Genomic DNA, 18,133 nt, shown 5'->3' with positions numbered 1-18,133 from the left:
ATCTGTAACGGTTCGTGTAACATGCAGAAAGGGAAGAACTGTTTTGCAAACCTTCACAGAAGGAGGAAAAAGCTTGGAAGTTTTCTGAAGTGGGCTTTTTTCACCCCTGTTACCTAGTATGAGTAGGGCAGGTGTGTTTTGGGTCTGTACTGCTGGACTGTTGAGCAGGACCGGAACAGGGAGATGGCAGATCTGTTTAAGTGTCTGTTTTCTGTTGCTTTATAGCATTATGCAAGAATTGTGATTGTCTCAGGTCTTTCATTCTCTTGGAAGATCTTGTTTGAATAACTGTATTGAAGATACTCAGGAGCAAACTGTCTTTTAGAAGTGTGTAGTACTGTAGTTACTGGAGTCCCCTCTCCTCACAGAAAGGGTATGATGCTTACTTACTGATGGAGTAGGAGGGTGGATAGTTACTTTGGTGCTCTGTGCATCTACTCAGTTTCCTAATGGATGACTTCAGTCTTAGGAGTGTCCTGTAAGGATGTCCTTGGGATATCCATAGAAATAGAATTTACCTGTCTTACAAGTGTGCCTGGGTTCTCAGTCTTCCTTCCTAACCACTGGCTTCCTGGAGAATTTTGCCCTATTGTTTATCAGATTAGTTATTCTGAGGTTGTTTTTTCTGAAGACTTTAAAACACTGGTGCCTCATGTGCTTTTCCCTTCTACTTCCACCTCAGTCTCATTAACAAAACCACCAAAACACAGTACCTCTATATATCCCCTCCCTCCACCCCAGAAATCCCAAACCCAACCACATACATGTGTACACACACTTGAGGTGGCTTACACATTACTGTTTCAGAGCTTCTTGGTTTGGGAAGAATCCTTATGGTAGATTTCCACAGCATTGATTACTGTTTGTGGCACTTTGAACTTTTTGGGTCAGCAGACTTGCTTCAAAGTATGAGCTTTTCTAATGATAGTCAATAAAAGATCCAAATACTAATGATAACTGCAGTAGGATCTTGTGCCTGTTAAGAGCAAAACAGTAATGCCATAGGACTTTCTTGATGCTCAAGCAGGTATCATGAAACTGAAGTTAGACATGACTAGTGGTAAATACTAAGTTAAGTAAATGCCATTTACTTGTTCTTTCCCAAAACTTGTATCAGCCACTATTGTCTCTCACAGTAGGGCTTGCTTTGTAAGAAAACAGACTTTCTGCACCTTTATTTCTCCTCCAGACTCTTACTACTTGTACTTGAACAATTCAAGAAGTGCTCTTGCTTCCCTGTCTCACAGAGGAGTTTTGTCTCTAAGAAAACCTTATGCTTTCTCTGTTTTGCTGTTAAGTTCATGATGCTGTATTAGGATTGGAGAGACAAAAATAAGAGGGAAAACAGGTACATCTCCAAAGGGAAAGTGTACTTCTAGTCCTTAGGACACAACAGGAAACCTGTAGGAAGTGTGATTACTAGGGCCTTTTGATACTGGGAAACCTAAAATCCTATTGAAGAAAATAATTTTTGAAAAGTGACAGAACAAATCAATTGGTACCAGTAGAACAAGTAGAACTTCTTTTTTAAAGGAAGACTGAAAGTACAGGAGAATTTCCCATGCCCTAATAGGCAAAACATTTTGCAGTATAGAGTTTTTAGGATTAGTGTAATAGGATTTTGGAAAAAAACTGAAAAGATATTGAATGAGAAATGACTGAGGAGTTTTAAGTATTGAAGTATCTGAAATATGACCTCAGTTTGTGGAGTGAGGAGGCTTTGGTAGATTTATAACAATTTTGTGCCCTTAAGGTAGAGATGTGAGATGTTGGCTGTTGGGAAATCTTCTTGTGAAGCTGCATGGTTACAAAAGTCCATCTAGGAAATAAGTCACTGTACTTTAAAATCAGGTAGGCAGGCATCATGTATATATGTATATTAATACTGCTTCAGTGGAAGAGCAAATACTTGAAAACTATGCTAGAAAGATTAAGAGCAGCAAATAACTCTTCAGTTGCAGAGACCCTTCCACTCATGTCTGTGGCTTCTTGCAACAAGCCACAAAGTGGCTGTGAGTTTCTTCTCATTCCTGTGTGTATTTTTAGAAATGAAGTACTAGACCATAGATTAAGAAGAAACTTGTGTTCAGGATGTGTGTGGTGTAAAGAGCATATTTTCATTATAGAGTAAGCATTAGCTAGTACGGGGGGGGAAAAAAGTTCAAGATTATTTAATCCCATTACAAGAAAGTTTCTATGAAATCTTTTTATGTACTTTACAAAACAAACATGAGAAACAGCAGGATGGAGAAATAGATCATAGCTGAATTATATTACTGAATGATCAGACAGATGCTCAGAAACAGGATAGCCAGGAAGCTGGCATGGTGTCATAGCTGTCACTTACAGGAGCACGTTGCTACCAGAACAGCTGTGGATGCTCCTGCTGTGTTCGTAAGCCCACAGATGTATTTCTCAGCAACAAGTGAACTGCTGTGAAGGGGCTTTACACTACTGTGTACCAGATGACACTTCCTAAAGTTCCTGCTGCACCTGTAGATTACAAATTCTACTCTAAAGCTTATTCCTTTCTAGCAAACAGACTTAGGCAGAGAGGCAGGCAGGGATTTGCTTCTGTTTCCCTTTTTTAAGCCTGTGCTGTAAATGACTTCAGAGGAGCAAAAGAAGCTGAGGCAAACTGTGTCAGGAGGGGTTCTGTAAACAGCCTGAAGTCATGGCCCTCTGTTAGTCAACAGGGTCAAAATAGTAGGAAGTGTTATTACAGTGTAACACCAGGACACCTCTATATTGTGCATATAATGCTATATAAGGACTACTGGGTCATACTTAGGGTATCAACCTGGGTTTATATTAATGGATCTTTAAGGTCCCTTCCAACCCAAACCATTCTATGATTCTATGAATTGTAAGGCAAAAAAGCTCCTGCCTCTCTTTGGTTGCTCTGTTTCCCTGTGCGATCCTGCTGGCCCATTTCAGCCCAGACGTGTCTGAGTGAGTCATGGTAGTAGGAAGGATCTTTGCAGGGGAGCATGACTGCCTCAGTCTATTAAAAGCACTGTCAGATTGAAGTTACCTCTTTAAAAATAACATGGAATTCACCATTGTAGCAGCTGGTTAATAATCAGTTACTCTCAACTGAACAAAAAAAATCTCTACAGCTGCTACTTCTGGAAGTAAATACAGCAGTGATCAGTCACTGACACCTGGGGTATGATTCCTCACTCTTCTCACACCCAGTTTTAGAAAAAGGTGCAAGAAGGGCTTTGAGCATTTCCTGTGCAGCTACTGGAGTTGGTGGTGTGAAGAGGCACCTAGAACTGATGAAGCCAGTAGCCAACTGCACATGTTCTGCAGGTGATGAAGCATCTCCAGATCTTCTCTATGACTGGAGATTAATTTCTTCTTATGGAAATTAAGTCTTCATGCAGATGTTAAATCCAAGTGTCTTGTTTGATGCTTTGTCAAGCAGAAAGAAAATATGAATACATGTTGTGTAACAAGGATTCAAAGACTATTTTATTGGTCATCTGGTGTTGCGGGCTGGCATCTTTCCAACTTTGTTTTTTGTCTGTCTTGCCTTATTTAATTCCTCTGAGAAGTAAACCTGCTTTTTCACCTATTTGCAGTCGTTTTCTTTCTAATACAACTATAGATCTTTGTCAACTATCAGAAATGCTTACATGGAAAAAACTTTATTACAGCAAGGTATTTTTAGCTGTCTTACGTAGAATTTAGTGTGAATAGGGAAAGAGGAAAGAACAGCTAGTATTAAATCATCAGCCAGCTCTCTTTGGGCTACCAGCATGTGTTCCTTAGACCCACCTGTGCTCCATTTGACACTCAGTCTTCTGGTCTACTCTTGGTAAATCCAGAGGTAATATTAATATAAGACCATTAAAACATCTTTTGTTAAAAGAACTGTGTGACAACTAATTTTTGAAGTGGCTAAACAGTATTTTCCCTAGTGCTGAAATTAAGGTTCCCCAGAAATGGGCAGTGCCCACCACTTGGGGTGAAAAAACTTGTTTTCCAGTTCAGGCTTAGCTGTAGCTGCTTCAGTTTTCACCATGACCTTACTATTAACAAAACTTTATGGATTGGGTTGATCTTTCTGATGTTCCATTTATAGCTGAAAAAGTCAGCATGCCAGAAGTATGATGTGAGTTACTCACAGAAACCAACCAAACTTTCCCCAAATGTTTAACTTTGGAAAGTAGCACCTTTGTATCTACAGTGCATGCTCTATGCCAGTATTTACATTGTAAATGTAATGCCTTTAAAAGGTAGTCATGGCTTTTGCAGTTGGCAACGGAGGAATTTACCAGAAGTTTAGTGTGCCTAGTGCCTGAAGCCTGTGTTTTAGTTAACCGACAGTCTGCGAAATCATAGAAGCCAAGGTTTTGTACTCTACCTGAAGTTCCTAGATCATACTTGAAATGTTAAATCTAACTTCCAACCGTGTTTTTCTTCTCTGTAAATATGGTAACTATGTTGCCTATCTTGACAGGATCAAGTTCTAGAATAAATTCAATTATGTTTACAGGGTGGATTTGGAGAAGCTCCTCTTATAGCTGAAATAAGAGATCTCTATCCTAGACAGACCAGAGGAGACAAAAGCAGGATCTTACATTAGATGGAAAAGTAAGAAATACTGTGAGTTTGAGAACTTATCAAAAGCATACACATGAGGGGAGGGAAAAAGATATCCTAAATGTTGATATATCAAGTTAGTTCTGATGCTTAACTACAGCTGTAATATTATGCTAAAAGTTGGTAATACTGAAGGTGACTGGAATTGAGAATAAAGTTAAAAACTTGTCAACTCTTGCATAGTATATGTAAACTTTACTGAAGGTGTTAATGGTCTTCCCACTCAGAGCAAGATGGGGCTCCCTATATTTGGAGGACTAAATTTGGATGGTTGTCAGATTTTTGTGTGTGTGTGAGACTTACCTGTAGTTAATGTAGGACTAGAATACTGGTTTGATTTCCACTGGATTCTTTCTAAGCCTTAAGTGGCTCTGGTATTTACCAGTACCTTTATCCTGAAAACAGTAATTTGTCACATTGGTACAAATACAGCAAGTATCTATATGATGGTGTTATATAGCTTTATGTAAAACATATAGAGCAACACTTGACTATCAAACTCTGCCATAGCATATTTGTGAAAGGATAGCATTTGGAACATTTGTGGATGTTATCGTGTCTCTGAACACTAATTTCAACTCAACTTTTTGAACAGACCCAACACAATTTTATGTGATGGTTACTGCTTCTGTATTTAATGTATTTTATAATTTTCCTTTTAGCTTTACCTTCAGGCCAGAATGAAAGGAGACTGGGCAAGACTTGTACGTCCTACTCTACAATTTGGTCTTATTGCTGCATCTATCTATGTGGGTCTCTCACGTGTTTCCGATTACAAGCATCATTGGAGTGATGTTTTAACAGGACTCATTCAGGGAGCAGTGGTAGCTGTGCTCATTGTAAGTAATTTCTGAGGTGGTGTATGTGTGTGTGTAAACACTGCTTTTATAAACAGCACCTTAGAATTGCAGGCTATGTTCAGATGAAAGCTGACCTGTCTTCCTAATGCTTTGAAAATTGCTGGAGAGGGGAAACAACTCCTTGAACTGGAGGTAGCCATAGTACTTCTGGGAGTGTGGCAGACTCTGGGCCAATGATGAGATAAGTGGCTGTTTTAGCTGTTGGACAATGTGAAATTATCCCTGCCCAAGAGCTTTTCAAATAACTGAGATGGAAATGGTCAACTGCAAAGCTGTGTGGGCCTCTATATAACCAAGAAAAGATAGAGCTTTTGCTTCTAGCCAAATTCTAAATTGCAGGTACAACAGAACTGTGTATGAGGTAAGCTGGGCAAAAAAAGGCCTTTAATGATACAGACTGTGTGCCCAGTGTCTGCCTCTGCTACCTTTCACAGCCTGCTTTTTCAGGCTGATGGAAAACAAAAAATCTTCACCATTTCTTGTATGCATTTTGACTGCTAAAAGTTGTTCACAGCAACCAGCATGTGAAGCTTAGCTGTACTGATGAGTGAAATACCATCCCAAGAAACAGAATCAGCTAAATGTGGAGCTGCAGGCCTGGCTGACTTGGTGGCATCAGTTGTGCTGGCTGTCAGCAGTGCCATGGCTGATTCATCCATGGGAAGGGACAGATCAAGACTCCTGGTTCAGAGACATGAGCTAATACTAAAGAATTCAGTTACCAAGAACTGAGGCTCACTGAGAAGAACAGCTTCCATGATAAGCACTTTCTCAGCTGAAAGTCAGAAGGGTATGGTTCATGTCAAGACAAAGCTTTGTTTACTTGTTGCAATCATCAAAACAAATCTTGGAGTAGCTCTGGGAAACCTACATGCTACATTAGCTGTTATTAAATGGCTGCATGTTGACTAAAACATAATACTACCCCTCATTTTTGTACAATCTCACTTTCTAAGAAAAGGAGTGCAGGGAATGATGAACTGAGGGCACTTGTATTAGAAAAATGAGTTTAGTGAAGGGTGTTGGATGATTGAGAGGGTATCTTAGAGATGCTCGGTAATACAAGAATGAGTAGAAGGTGGCATAACAGTGAACAGAGTTGAAATGTGAGAACTTAAAAAATAAACCTCCTCAAACAAACCCCTTATCTGAAAGAACTGAAGAGTTCATCTCTAGAAACAGAAAGCTGAGCTAAGTAAGCATGCTGGGACTGCAACTGCAAATGGAGCACTAAATTGAGCTGAGTGAATTCAGAATTAAGTGCAAGCTGAAACTGAATCTTAAGCAGCATGCTGGGCCATCAGCTTGGTGTGGAAGTTGTCTTCTGCTGCTGCCCTGAATTGTGTTCTGCAGTTCTCCAGTTTGCATTGGGAGGGGAAGAAGTAGGAAGGGAAGGGATCATGAGAAGGCTTCTCACTTATTGTACTTCATGCAGCACTCCACTCAGCACGCTCACTAGTATGGCTTGATGAAGTGGGTAGTGGGAAGCCTCAGAATTGGATCAAGTCTCATAGTTGGTAGCTGTGAAGGAACTGGTATGTTCAAAGGAATGTAGGAAAGGATAATGTGGATCGAGTTGCCCTTACAGATGCTGTAACCTGGGTGAGACACATGTGTTGGGAAGGGAGATGCTGTGAATCTTGTCAAGGAGAGGAATGCAAGCTTGGTTTAACCAGCTTTTAAAGAAATGAAAGTGAGAGTGATACTCTAGAGACTAATAGTTACTAACTACTGAGCCCTATTTCTCAGCTAAAGCACAAGATCTCCTGTCCTGTTCTAAATGAATTACCGAATAAATTTAACAGTACATGTGATATGGGCCCTCAGCAAGCCTATCATTTGTTGAGACTATGGCTATTGTAATGAAGCAGTGCCTGATACATAAGCCTTGAATTTGGCTTAAACCATCAGTGGCTAAGTAGTCAGTGGGAGGGGAGTAATAGCTGGAGAAAAACCTATTGAAAGAACAGATGCCAGAAATGTATTCAAGACTTCCTAGCATTTTCTAATGTTTTAATCCATTTAAATGTTTTATTACTTTTGACTGTGGAATTTACCTTCTGCACAAGTGCAAGAGCTTAACCCTTATTTGTTCACTTAGGTTGTGTATGTGTCTGACTTCTTCAAAGTGAGAGGATGTACATTTCAACCAAAAGAAGATTCCCATACAACCCTACATGAGACTCCAACAAATGGAAATCACTTTGGCAGCAATCATCAACCATGAAGAATGGCCCACCTCACCTGCCTTGCTCTCTGAAAGGAAAACAGTTTCACAAGTCTAACTATGTAATACAAGTAAATGCCTTTAAGAGACTGCTGCTGCTCTTGGATGCTCACTTTACCTGTATATAGTAACATCTACCACCGTTAATGTATATCTAAACTTTAAATTTCTGTTGGCTCAAGCTCTTGCATAAAAGAAAAAAGCTATTCAAATTGTAAATTTTTATTGAAAACATAGTAACAGTTATATTACATACACTGCTGTTTCAGCAAGGCATGTACAAATGACTGGTTTTAAATACACACCATTAAAAGAAATAATGACTTGAAATGAAAGTAGCATGTGAAGCTGATGATCTTGTTTGTAATGTGAATCTAGTACTGTTTCTCGAAGATACCTTCTGTTACAGGTAAAGGCTTGCAGCAAACACAATGTCTCTCTTGATTTTTGTAATCCCTATTAAAAAAGAAAACCATATTAATATCCAGCAGTCATAATTGACACAATCACTATTTTTAGTGCAGTTACAGGTCTGTAATACTTTGCAGCACAGAAGGTGTTACAGGCCTTAAACAGAAGTCACTGTACATCCATTTTCAGTCACAAACTTGGTTAAACTGTCAGTATGCATTTAAGTCAAACTTAACATAGATGTTGTCTGGAAGGAGAGCAATGATGCTGCTTACCATGAAGCTGATACCAGAAGCTTGTTAATACCAAATCATTCCTCCACACCCTGCCCTATCTCCTCTCCCTGCAGCCCTCTCCTTTCTACGCTTTCTACGCTTACTTATACTGTGGAAGTGAAATACATACCCTCTGCAAACTTATTTTCCAACTCTGTGTTTCCAATGGCTTTTGCAGCCTGGCACATCTGCCGAAGCAATTCTTCTAGCCTCCTCATGCAACGGATTATGCTACCTGTATAAAAAATGTGAGGGAAAACTTTGTATCCTTTGCCACATCATGTCACAGAACAATTCAGCTCCTTGGGCCCACTGGGCCCTTCTTCAACCCTGTTCAATTTATCTAGAAGCCAAGGGTAAGAACAGCCATATATATATATCTATATATCTTAGGCTTGGTTTCTGTTTAACAGTAACTTTTTTCATCAGGCATTTCCTTGAAGCTATCCTCCAAGACCTTGTCCTGTTCTTGTTTTTTTTCTACACAGTCTCCAGAGAACTAGTGACTACTAGTGGATTTTTTGTTAAGTACTTGTTAAGACTTCTCTCAAAAACCATACAGATTCAAGGGATTCAGAAGTGTCCTGCTTTAAGAACCACCACACATGTGCTGTTTATTTTTTTGATAGCCCTTAGTTCTTTAGTTGGTAGATCCACTGAGTCAGTAAGTGGTCTACCTTACTTCTCCTGTGCCACTCAGTCTGGACCACTTTACCACCCAGTTGCATGCTTATAGTAATGCATACAAGCTCAGACTTGACAAAGCTCCTACACTGCAACCTCATATCCAAGTGTGGTTTGTTAAGCGTTCCTCTCCTTGTAACTTCTCAGCTTAGCCTAAGTTACCGCAACAACTTTCACAAAGTGACCCTAACGCGTATTCTCTTTTAGTAGCATGCAAGCCAATGCTGTTTGGTCATTTCCTCCAGCATCACCTCATACCTACAGACAAAATAATTGTCCTAGAGTAAGTATTCAATGAAGGGATTGAGAGCAGCTCTGTGGAAAAGTATTTGGGAGTACTGGGCCCTGAAAAGCTGGACAGGAGCTGGCAACATGCACTCACAGCCCCTACCCTGGGCTGCATCAAGAGGAGTGATTCTCCCCCTCTGCTCTTGTGAGACCCCACCTACAGTCCTGTGCCCAGCTCTGGGGCCTCCCAGTATAAGACAGACATGAATGCACTTGACGGGGCAGGCCCAGAAAAGGCCACAAAGGTGAATGGGGGCTGAGGCACCTCCTTTACGAGGACAGGCTGAGAGAGTTGGGGTTGTTCAGCCTGGAGAAGAGAAGGCTCCAGGGAGACGTTATAGCGGCCTTCCAGTACTTAAGGGGGGCTACAGGAAAGATAGGGAGGGACTCTTCAAGGAGTGTAGGGCTAGGATGAGGCTTTAAATTGAAAGTAACAGCTTTAAATTGAAAGAGGGTAGATTTAGATTGGCCATAAGGAAGAAGTTCTTCACTGTGAGGGTGGTGAGACACTGAAACAGGTTGCCCACAAAGGTGGTAGATGCCTCATCCCCGAAAACATTCGAAGTCAAGTTGGATGGGGCTTTGAGCAACCTGAACTAGTTGAAGATCTCCCTGCTCATTGCATGGTGGGTTGAACTAGGTGACCTACCTGGAGAAAAACTATATGAAAAGAACGTTGTTGGGAAAGTGAGAAGTTAAATAAAATATCACTTTTCTACTGTACAAGTAGGCCATGTCAGTTTCCACAGAAAGAATAGTTTGTGTGAGAGCAGCAGTCTGCAAAACCTGTTGCAATGACACAAGGTGAAAAAGACCATACATAAGTCTACTGAGCACAAAGAACAGAGACAATGCAAGTGAACTGTAGGCAGCCCCCCCAAACATGGCCACACTGTGTTGTGGCAGGCCCCCACTCAGCATTTAAAAATCCTGCTTGTCTCCATTTACAAGGCCAGCCCTGACAACCATTCCAGAGAGTACTCATTTACAGGCAGCACATCTGGGGTTGTTGCAGTCACACTTCTGCATGAAAAAAAAAATTGCATTTTTTGACTAAATGACTACTGTGTATACTTACTTCCACAAAACAAAAGAGTCAATCTAACTGATTAACAGTATACTTAGCTCAGTCTGCCATTCTTCTCTACAGCTTTAAAAAGCTTCTCTAATTTCTACCTCTTTCCCACACACACATTTCAGCTTAATGACAACTCATTTTCATTAGCCAGTCAACACTGTTCCAATCTCTGGCAAGCACGTCTGCTCTTGGAACACTCAGGCTTATGCTGCAACCTGAAAAGTAAGCCAGTTACCACAAGTAGCACACTACTCATAACTGCATCCAAAAGGTTTCAGACACTTGACCATCAATAGTAATAAAATAGCAGAACGCCATCTATCTTCAGGCTTGTGAAGAGTGGAAGCATGACATTGACTCAAGATTTCTGTCTAGAACAGTTCTGCTAGTGCCTGTTAGCCTGGATGGCAGCACAAAACAAGAAAAGCAGTTTTCAGAAAGCACTTTCAGTAAGTTGCCGGGTGGGGGGGGAGGTGATGAAAAACCTAGTTTAAAGTGGTGACTTCCAGTGCACTCTCTAATGGCTGGACAATTTTCAGCCTCCTTACTAAAACTGATACACAACAGTGAAGTTCGGAGTCCCTATAATAGTAGCAATTCGTTACTGTTAATTCCATGTTGCCTGAAAGGCAAAGAGGAAAATAAATACACCTTTTAGAGCTTTAACAAGACATCATGCTGTACCTTGTGGTACATCATGCTGTACCTTATGTCAAAACTAAGACAGAAGTACTAATACTGTAAATGAAAATTTGCGCTTAAGATCACAATAAGGATGCTGTGGGTTTTGGTCTGTGTTCTGTTGTTTGGGATTTTTTTGTATTCCAGTATTTAATTCCTTTGAAATCACTATAGTGACTTGGCTAACCAGGGCAAACTGCCCTGGGCTTCAGCAGCACCACACTGCATTTAAGATAAGCGTTAATGGACAGTGGACATCTGAGGCACTTTCCTTCCTTTTGAAGAATGCACAAAAAACCAGCCTATTAAAAATTAAAGGAAAAATCATGTGTCAACCCCTGCCACAAGAGCTGAAGTTCTCAAAACAGGCCCATAAGATCTGGTTTTGAGGGAGTTAGCACTGTTGATTAGGACAAAGCTGACCGATTAGCCTTAGCCCAAATATGGTAAATGGAAAATGCTACTGCTCTGTGTATTCTGAACAAGCAAATGCCAACATAAAGACGTAAGCCAGCTACTGCTTTTCCTTTTGTATTCTCCTTACTCAGGGTGCCTCTACATCAGATGTAATGCTCAGACATTCACTGCAACTGGAGGAATCTCCTGAATGCAGAATCAAAGATGGCCAGGATTCCTGCTGCTCGAAGGCAATATGCTTTAGAACCCGGGTCTATGCACTGGATTACAGAAGTGCATTGATTTTTGTTGTTTTAAGGGCTCCCATTTGCAATTATGTACACACAAACAAGAAAACAGCATTTGAGAGAGGCAAGGGAATCGTGACAAGAACTTCAAAAAGGATTTTCAATTATCAGTCATTACACACAGACTTTTAAGACTGGTGCACACATTCTACTGTTCCTCACAATTTTCAACATAGCTGGTAAAGATGAAGTAAGGTTTTTCATTCTGGTTTGACCTTCAGGTGGATAGTGTGTCATTTTACAAAGTATCTGGGCTTTAACTCATCCTTAAAATAATTAAAATTTAAGTCTTTCCTCAAGGGGAGTTTTTAGTACTCCAACTTTAGGAACCAACTTAACCCAGGTGACAGGTTATACCTAGGCTTTTCAAATATCTGCATAGCACTGTGTAAGGAACTGAAGGAAATAATGCCTCAAACATTCATCGACAAAAAAACTCAAGGACAAATTGTGGCCTTTGTGATTAGTCTTAAGGAATGAACTATCTGCACAGGGAAGCACAGGGTGTATCAAAGGGTGCATGGCTCTCCTCCCTTGTGGTTTTATAACCAAATTCCTTAGATAAACTTTGAAGGGAGGAGATGTAGACTTGAGTAAAACCGTATGTTCAGGTTAAGGCCTACACTTTAATTTATGACTACAGCCTCCAAGGAATGCTAAAAGAGTGGTAAGAAAGATAAACAACTAACGCCAGATGGAGCTAATGACTGAGTAATTGCCCAAGAAACCAAAACTGAGGGAAAGGTAAAGGGGCAGGGGGAGATCACAACCACCAACTCAATTGGACAAAAAGGTTAGTGCACTCCATTGCCCCCCCCAACACATGTGCAGAACCCATGCTCCACCTTTGGCCTGTCTCTCATGGAAAAGAGTTCATGGAATACCTGCCTCTCTTTGTCCAGTATGCTAATCAGCTGATAAGATGAACTTCAAGGGTCACAGAAAACTTTGCTGTGTGTGCACCCACCACCCAAGATTATCAGACCTGAAACAACACTGGATCCAGGGGTGGTGATCTGGATTTGACTCTTTTCTTTCTTATAGATTTATAAGAGACCACATGGCTTATTATCCAAGTTTAAATTGTTTTCTACTGCAAGTAAAACATTTTAACTAGTTGTTTGGTGTTGTTTCACCTTAATTTAACTCGAGGGGATCACAGAACCATTGTGACTCTCTGGGCTCTCAGGCTGGGTCATGACACTGCTGTGATGAACCATCCAAAACAGAGACTTGGTTACCACCTCTCACTTCTGTCACCATTAAGACAGCAAGAGGAACCTTCAGTTTACCAAGTAAACAAAACACTGAACTGTAATGAGGACAAGCACAAGAGATGTGCTTTTTAATGGCAAGTATTTGGAACACAGTATTTTTCCCTTTAACTAGCAAAGGTAAGCATTAACTTTGTTGCAATACTTAGGATTTCTGAGTTTTATATAAAGTTTTTAAAAAGTAGAGAGATGCCTTTTAAAAAGTCTTCTATAGATTCTAAGTTACCCACAGTAAAACTATAAATTAACATATATAGTAAACATTTTTTTTCCCCACTTAGTTTCAGCCAGGCAGATACCTGAATACATCTGAGTTAATACATTTTGTGATCTATTGGAAGGTTATTCAGAATTACCATTCCATGTTATGGAATTACCACTCATACTTCCTAAAGAAAACTGATTAACATACCTTCAAAGACATCAGTCATTTTGCAGATGTGAGCAAAGTTAGCTCCATTTGACCATGTATACACAACATCCATTAGGTTGGGTCTGAAAGAATTTAAGTAATTTTCTTCATCAATTTCCAGTTTTGCTTCTGCTGACACCTTGGCAATTCTTTTTGCACACTCCTTTAAAATAAAATATTTTAAATTTATAGATATGCTTAAACAGATTAAGTGTTCAACCAATAGAAAAACTTGCATATTATTAGGTACTGTATACAGGATGAGATTTCCTTTTTACTGTGAAATTATTCAGAATCAGCAAGTAAACCATTGTTTACATTAAGTTTGCCTGCACTAACAACTTACAGTGTAGTAAACAAGCTTATGAAAGTTTTTAAAGGCATGTTCTAGATTAGCATGAAGATTTCTTGCAAACAAGATAACCCATTACGCAATGCAAAACCACATGCAGGGCCAGCCAAATTCACTGATGATCCAAAATCAAGTCTTCACCATGCATTGATTATACTTCACTCATACACTTTATTCATGTTAACATAAACCCTGATCTTAGACAGACTTCTAAGGGACAGATTACCTGCATTTGCCGAAGTGGTCCTGCCAACTGCTCTGTCAATTTTGGCATTTCGCTGGACTGAAAAAGAAGACATTAAATAATCGCATGTGCTCCCATACATTTGCTCTACACCAAACTAAATGCAGTAATAGAAGTTCAGCTTGTGATACCGCCATCTTAAATGATTCCAATTTCTCAAACCTGTTATCGAACACTAAAATTTACTGAATTCCCTACGTAATTTTTCCTCAAACTAAATCAGAAAACAAAATCTCTCTGTCCCACCTGCCAACAGTATGAAAAAAACCACCTGCTTTCAGAATGCTTCCAAAATTCCCTCTATTTAGCTGTTCCATAATTTCGAAGTGCCAATTCCATGTGGTACTGCCTCTTCCATCAACAGGTCAAGGGCACTGTCCATGTAGTGTAACACGGACACAGCTCAGAATTAAAGATACTGTCAGCCTGGAGTGTGTGGAGCAGGTATTGTTAAGCCTCTGTTTTGAAATAATCACTCTACATTTTAAATTATAGGGATGTGTGAGTACATACATGAGGAGGAAAGAGTTGTAGATTCATTACAAGGACTGCAATTTTATGCAACCTTCAGCACATCATTCATGAGGAAAGATTTTGGCATTGAAGCTGCAATGCTTTTGGTAACAATGGGAGTTCACGTCAAACACCTTAGGAAAGGATAAAAAATGTGCAATGTGCAATGGTTCATATTGTTATGACCAATTTCTGGAACTGAATTATATACAATACTGTTGGTAGACAGAAATGCCTAGAATTCATGAACTGAACAAGTAACTCACATTCTCCTGAAACACAAAGCAGCTTAGTAGCGCAGTTGCCTGCTCTGCAGATAAGTCATTGAAGAGACCATTGAACATCATTTCTGTCAGGAGTAGTTCATCAGCACTAAAATAAAGAGAAGGAAGCTTAGGGAAAAGACTTACTGAAATGTAATTTTTAAACGAAGTAATATTAATCTGTTTTGTGAAGCAACTGGATATAGATAATAAACAATAACTTCTCAATTTTTCTCACGGGAATACCAAATACTGATATGTTAGCTTTTTAAGGGGAAGTGCTAGTTATAAGACAGTGAGGCAATATTTTAAACAAACTAAAAGCTCTTACTGAACTACAAAGAATCTCTCCTGATAGTTCATGGAAGTTAGTATTAACAGTTGCTTTAGTCAGTTTTTGTCAGACAGGATATCAAGAGACTGAAAAGAACTAGAGTTAGGCAACTTATGAAAAATTGGTACTGCTGCTGCTCAAAAAGACTCAACTGGGTATTTCCAAGATATTGAAAAGAGGAACAAACTTGCTTCAATTTACTTGTAGAATAAAGACATAATCATTAATTATAATAGGAGCCGCATGATGTGGATACAAAATCCAAACATACTATTTGGATAAAACAACAAATTTGTTGACAAGACTATGCCTTTATTTTTGGAGTTTATCAGACAAATGCGTAGGATGGGGGAAGAAAGTAGATTTTTTTTTACAAAGAAAAGTGTTAACTCATCAGCACACAGCTCCTGAATGTCAGAAAGTTGATATAAAATTCTGATTCAGCTTCCTCATTTGCTATTAAATTTTGCAGGAGCAAAAAGGTATTAGATATCAAACAAATATAGGTAGCATCTTTCAAACTATCTGTAAGGCAAGGAGTACAGCAGTCATCGTAACTTTTAAAAATACACAATTCTACCAAAACCTGAGTTACACTCTGAAGTATTAAAGTCTGATTCATGACTTTCTGTGGAATCTTTACAATATGTTTCACTATAGATGTACCTGCTAAATGTATTACAGTAAAATGCATGACTTGCATAGATTTGTTCCAACAGCTCTTATGAAAGCAATTAAGCTGTATTCCAAACTTGTCAGCTACTTGGTTAATTGCTGATAATCACTGTTACACCCTTGTTTGTGAGCAACTCTGTACTAGGAGACCCAGGAACTGCAACCATAGAAACTGAGACCATTATCTCATCTAATGTACAATATTAAATGAAAACACAAACTACTGCTTAAGTTGTATAAGAAAATAGCCATTGTTCTGGCATTTTCTGTCCACATTTTAGTTTTTAAATCTGTTTTATTTTGTCCTTAAGTTGCTATCTTTATTGCTTCAATCAGTATATTCCCTGCATGACACAGATCATGTAAGCTCTGAGGAATCTTTCTTTTAACAGTCTCAGAACTGTAAAATATAAACATCAATATAGCATATTGATTTCAGCAAGGACAGTAAAGTGTGTATTCTTGACAATAATCACTTTGCACAGAAACCAATTACCTGCTGATTTCACAAGCCACCCGTCCTTTCAACTCAATAACATCTGAAGATGTGGCAAACCCCAGCCTTCTCAAAACACGCTTGCGGCATTTGAGTTCATCCATTTGTAAGACAGTTCTGGCTTTTTTCAACTCTCTCTTTGCTGTTTTAATATCCATAGCAATCTGGGGGGACAGAGGGAGAGAAATTACATGTTACTGGCTTAACAGATGCAACTGTTTTAAAGACATTGTTTAATTTACATAAAGGCCTCAGAACTACAGTATATGGACATTTTAGTCCTAACTCTACTAAGAGGAAGGTTTAAAACAAATTGAAAAATAAACCCAAAACAAGACAGCTTCATTAACCTATAGGAAACTCTGACATGTTTGGGAAGGTAAGCTACTTACCCAGAGTGAGAGCAAAAAACCCCAAATGGCCCACACCAAAAAACCACACAAGAAATCTTTGGTTGAGAAATGAACATTTGTCTTATGAGACCTGTACTAAGTCTCAGCTAACTAACCATTCCATCAAATGTAACTCAAAGGCATGACTTCCTGCTATTAGAGCTTCTCCAGTGCCTTGCAGTTTATCAGTCACTGCCAGCATCCTGATAGCGGGGTGTACAGTGCAGACACCCTCGCAGAAGTCTGCTTGGTCCATCAGGTCTTGCCACATGCAACTTTGTGCTGCCTGTAACAGAACTGCCTCACTTCTGTAAAATGACTCCTGGAGAACCTGTTTTCTGGATCAGTACAGAAACAGGAGAGATGTTTGTGTGCACAACCAGTTTTGGTCTAGCAGGGTATGACTCTATACATAATAATTAAGTGTATTGCTTCCCAGCTGGGAGTGAGCTCTGGAAGCAGCAGCACACATTTGTATGGTACACTCCCCAATCTAATAATCCCCATCAATTCAACTTAGCTCTGCACAAGCATATTAAAAATGATCAGTTTCAATTATCTGTGAAGAATTTACCTACCCTGTATTATACTATGTCTATTCAGTGAAAAATACTCTAGTGGCACCTCTGTAACTTCTAATCCCTGATGACTTTTTCTTAAGAGCTTTTTTTTCAGATGTACCTCCCATCTGTACCAATCAAGGGCATGCCACCAAGTCAGCCAGTTTGTTAGTGAGATTCAGTAATATGCTTATTAATTTTAAAAGGATTATTTGGGCTTTGCAAATAAAAAGAAAAGCAAGTAAGAAGGGAACTCTTACTGTCTCTCTCTTCAGCTAAATATCATGGTTTGGTTTGTATTTTTACCTGTGCCTTTTTTTCACAAAGTTTGTATACAGTTTCCAAGTTGGGATCATTGTGAAGAGGATGGGAATACATCCTATGCTCAAATGCCTCTACTTTTTGGATTACTTTTTTCAGTCCCTGATCTTTGATGCCCATGTCATCAATAGGGTCTAGTAATGGTACTCCATCAGGAAATCGCTTCTGTACTTCCTAAAAGGAAAAGAATATTTTTTTGAAAGATTAGTAACAGTAAAATCAACTATACTTCTACAAATCAGCTGTCAGAACTATAGGGACACAGAAGGCACTGGTGTAAGTTTGTTATGCAGTGTTTCAGAAGTTTTCAAAATCAGTTTAAAATGACTGTTGACAAGGAGAAACAATTGACATAACTCATGGCTTCCAAGCCCTTTTAAGAATGAGATGAAGATGTGACATGAGCTTTAGACAAATTTCTTTAGAACAAGTTGTCTTGGGTTCAAGAGTACCTCACTAATCTGAGTAGAGAGTTTAC

The 18,133-nt window shown here is 39.3% G+C and overlaps 2 protein-coding genes across 5 annotated transcripts in view; one reads left to right on the top strand and one right to left on the bottom strand.

Moving 5' to 3' along the window:
- Positions 1 to 8,175, top strand: part of PLPP1 (phospholipid phosphatase 1) — a 65,258-nt gene extending 57,083 nt beyond the window's left edge. For both annotated transcript variants that reach the window (XM_074932988.1, XM_074932987.1), the window contains exons 5-6: positions 5,274 to 5,450; positions 7,573 to 8,175. In XM_074932988.1, the coding sequence (XP_074789089.1) occupies positions 5,274 to 5,450; positions 7,573 to 7,698 (303 nt within the window). In that variant the 3' untranslated portion in view covers positions 7,699 to 8,175. The remainder of the gene's footprint in view (positions 1 to 5,273; positions 5,451 to 7,572) is intronic.
- The window catches only part of MTREX (Mtr4 exosome RNA helicase), a 47,930-nt gene continuing 37,701 nt past the window's right edge, over positions 7,905 to 18,133 (bottom strand). For all 3 annotated transcript variants that reach the window (XM_074932985.1, XM_074932986.1, XM_074932984.1), the window contains 7 exons: positions 17,641 to 17,829; positions 16,383 to 16,546; positions 14,881 to 14,986; positions 14,084 to 14,140; positions 13,506 to 13,668; positions 8,515 to 8,619; positions 7,905 to 8,154 (listed from right to left, as the gene is read on the bottom strand). In XM_074932985.1, the coding sequence (XP_074789086.1) occupies positions 8,102 to 8,154; positions 8,515 to 8,619; positions 13,506 to 13,668; positions 14,084 to 14,140; positions 14,881 to 14,986; positions 16,383 to 16,546; positions 17,641 to 17,829 (837 nt within the window). In that variant the 3' untranslated portion in view covers positions 7,905 to 8,101. The remainder of the gene's footprint in view (positions 8,155 to 8,514; positions 8,620 to 13,505; positions 13,669 to 14,083; positions 14,141 to 14,880; positions 14,987 to 16,382; positions 16,547 to 17,640; positions 17,830 to 18,133) is intronic.

This window comes from Athene noctua, chromosome Z, assembly GCF_965140245.1.
Source record: "Athene noctua chromosome Z, bAthNoc1.hap1.1, whole genome shotgun sequence".
Lineage (NCBI taxonomy): Eukaryota > Metazoa > Chordata > Aves > Strigiformes > Strigidae > Athene > Athene noctua.
The sequence above is the reverse complement of the archived record's forward strand: the minus strand, read 5'-3'. Positions and strand labels throughout refer to the sequence as shown.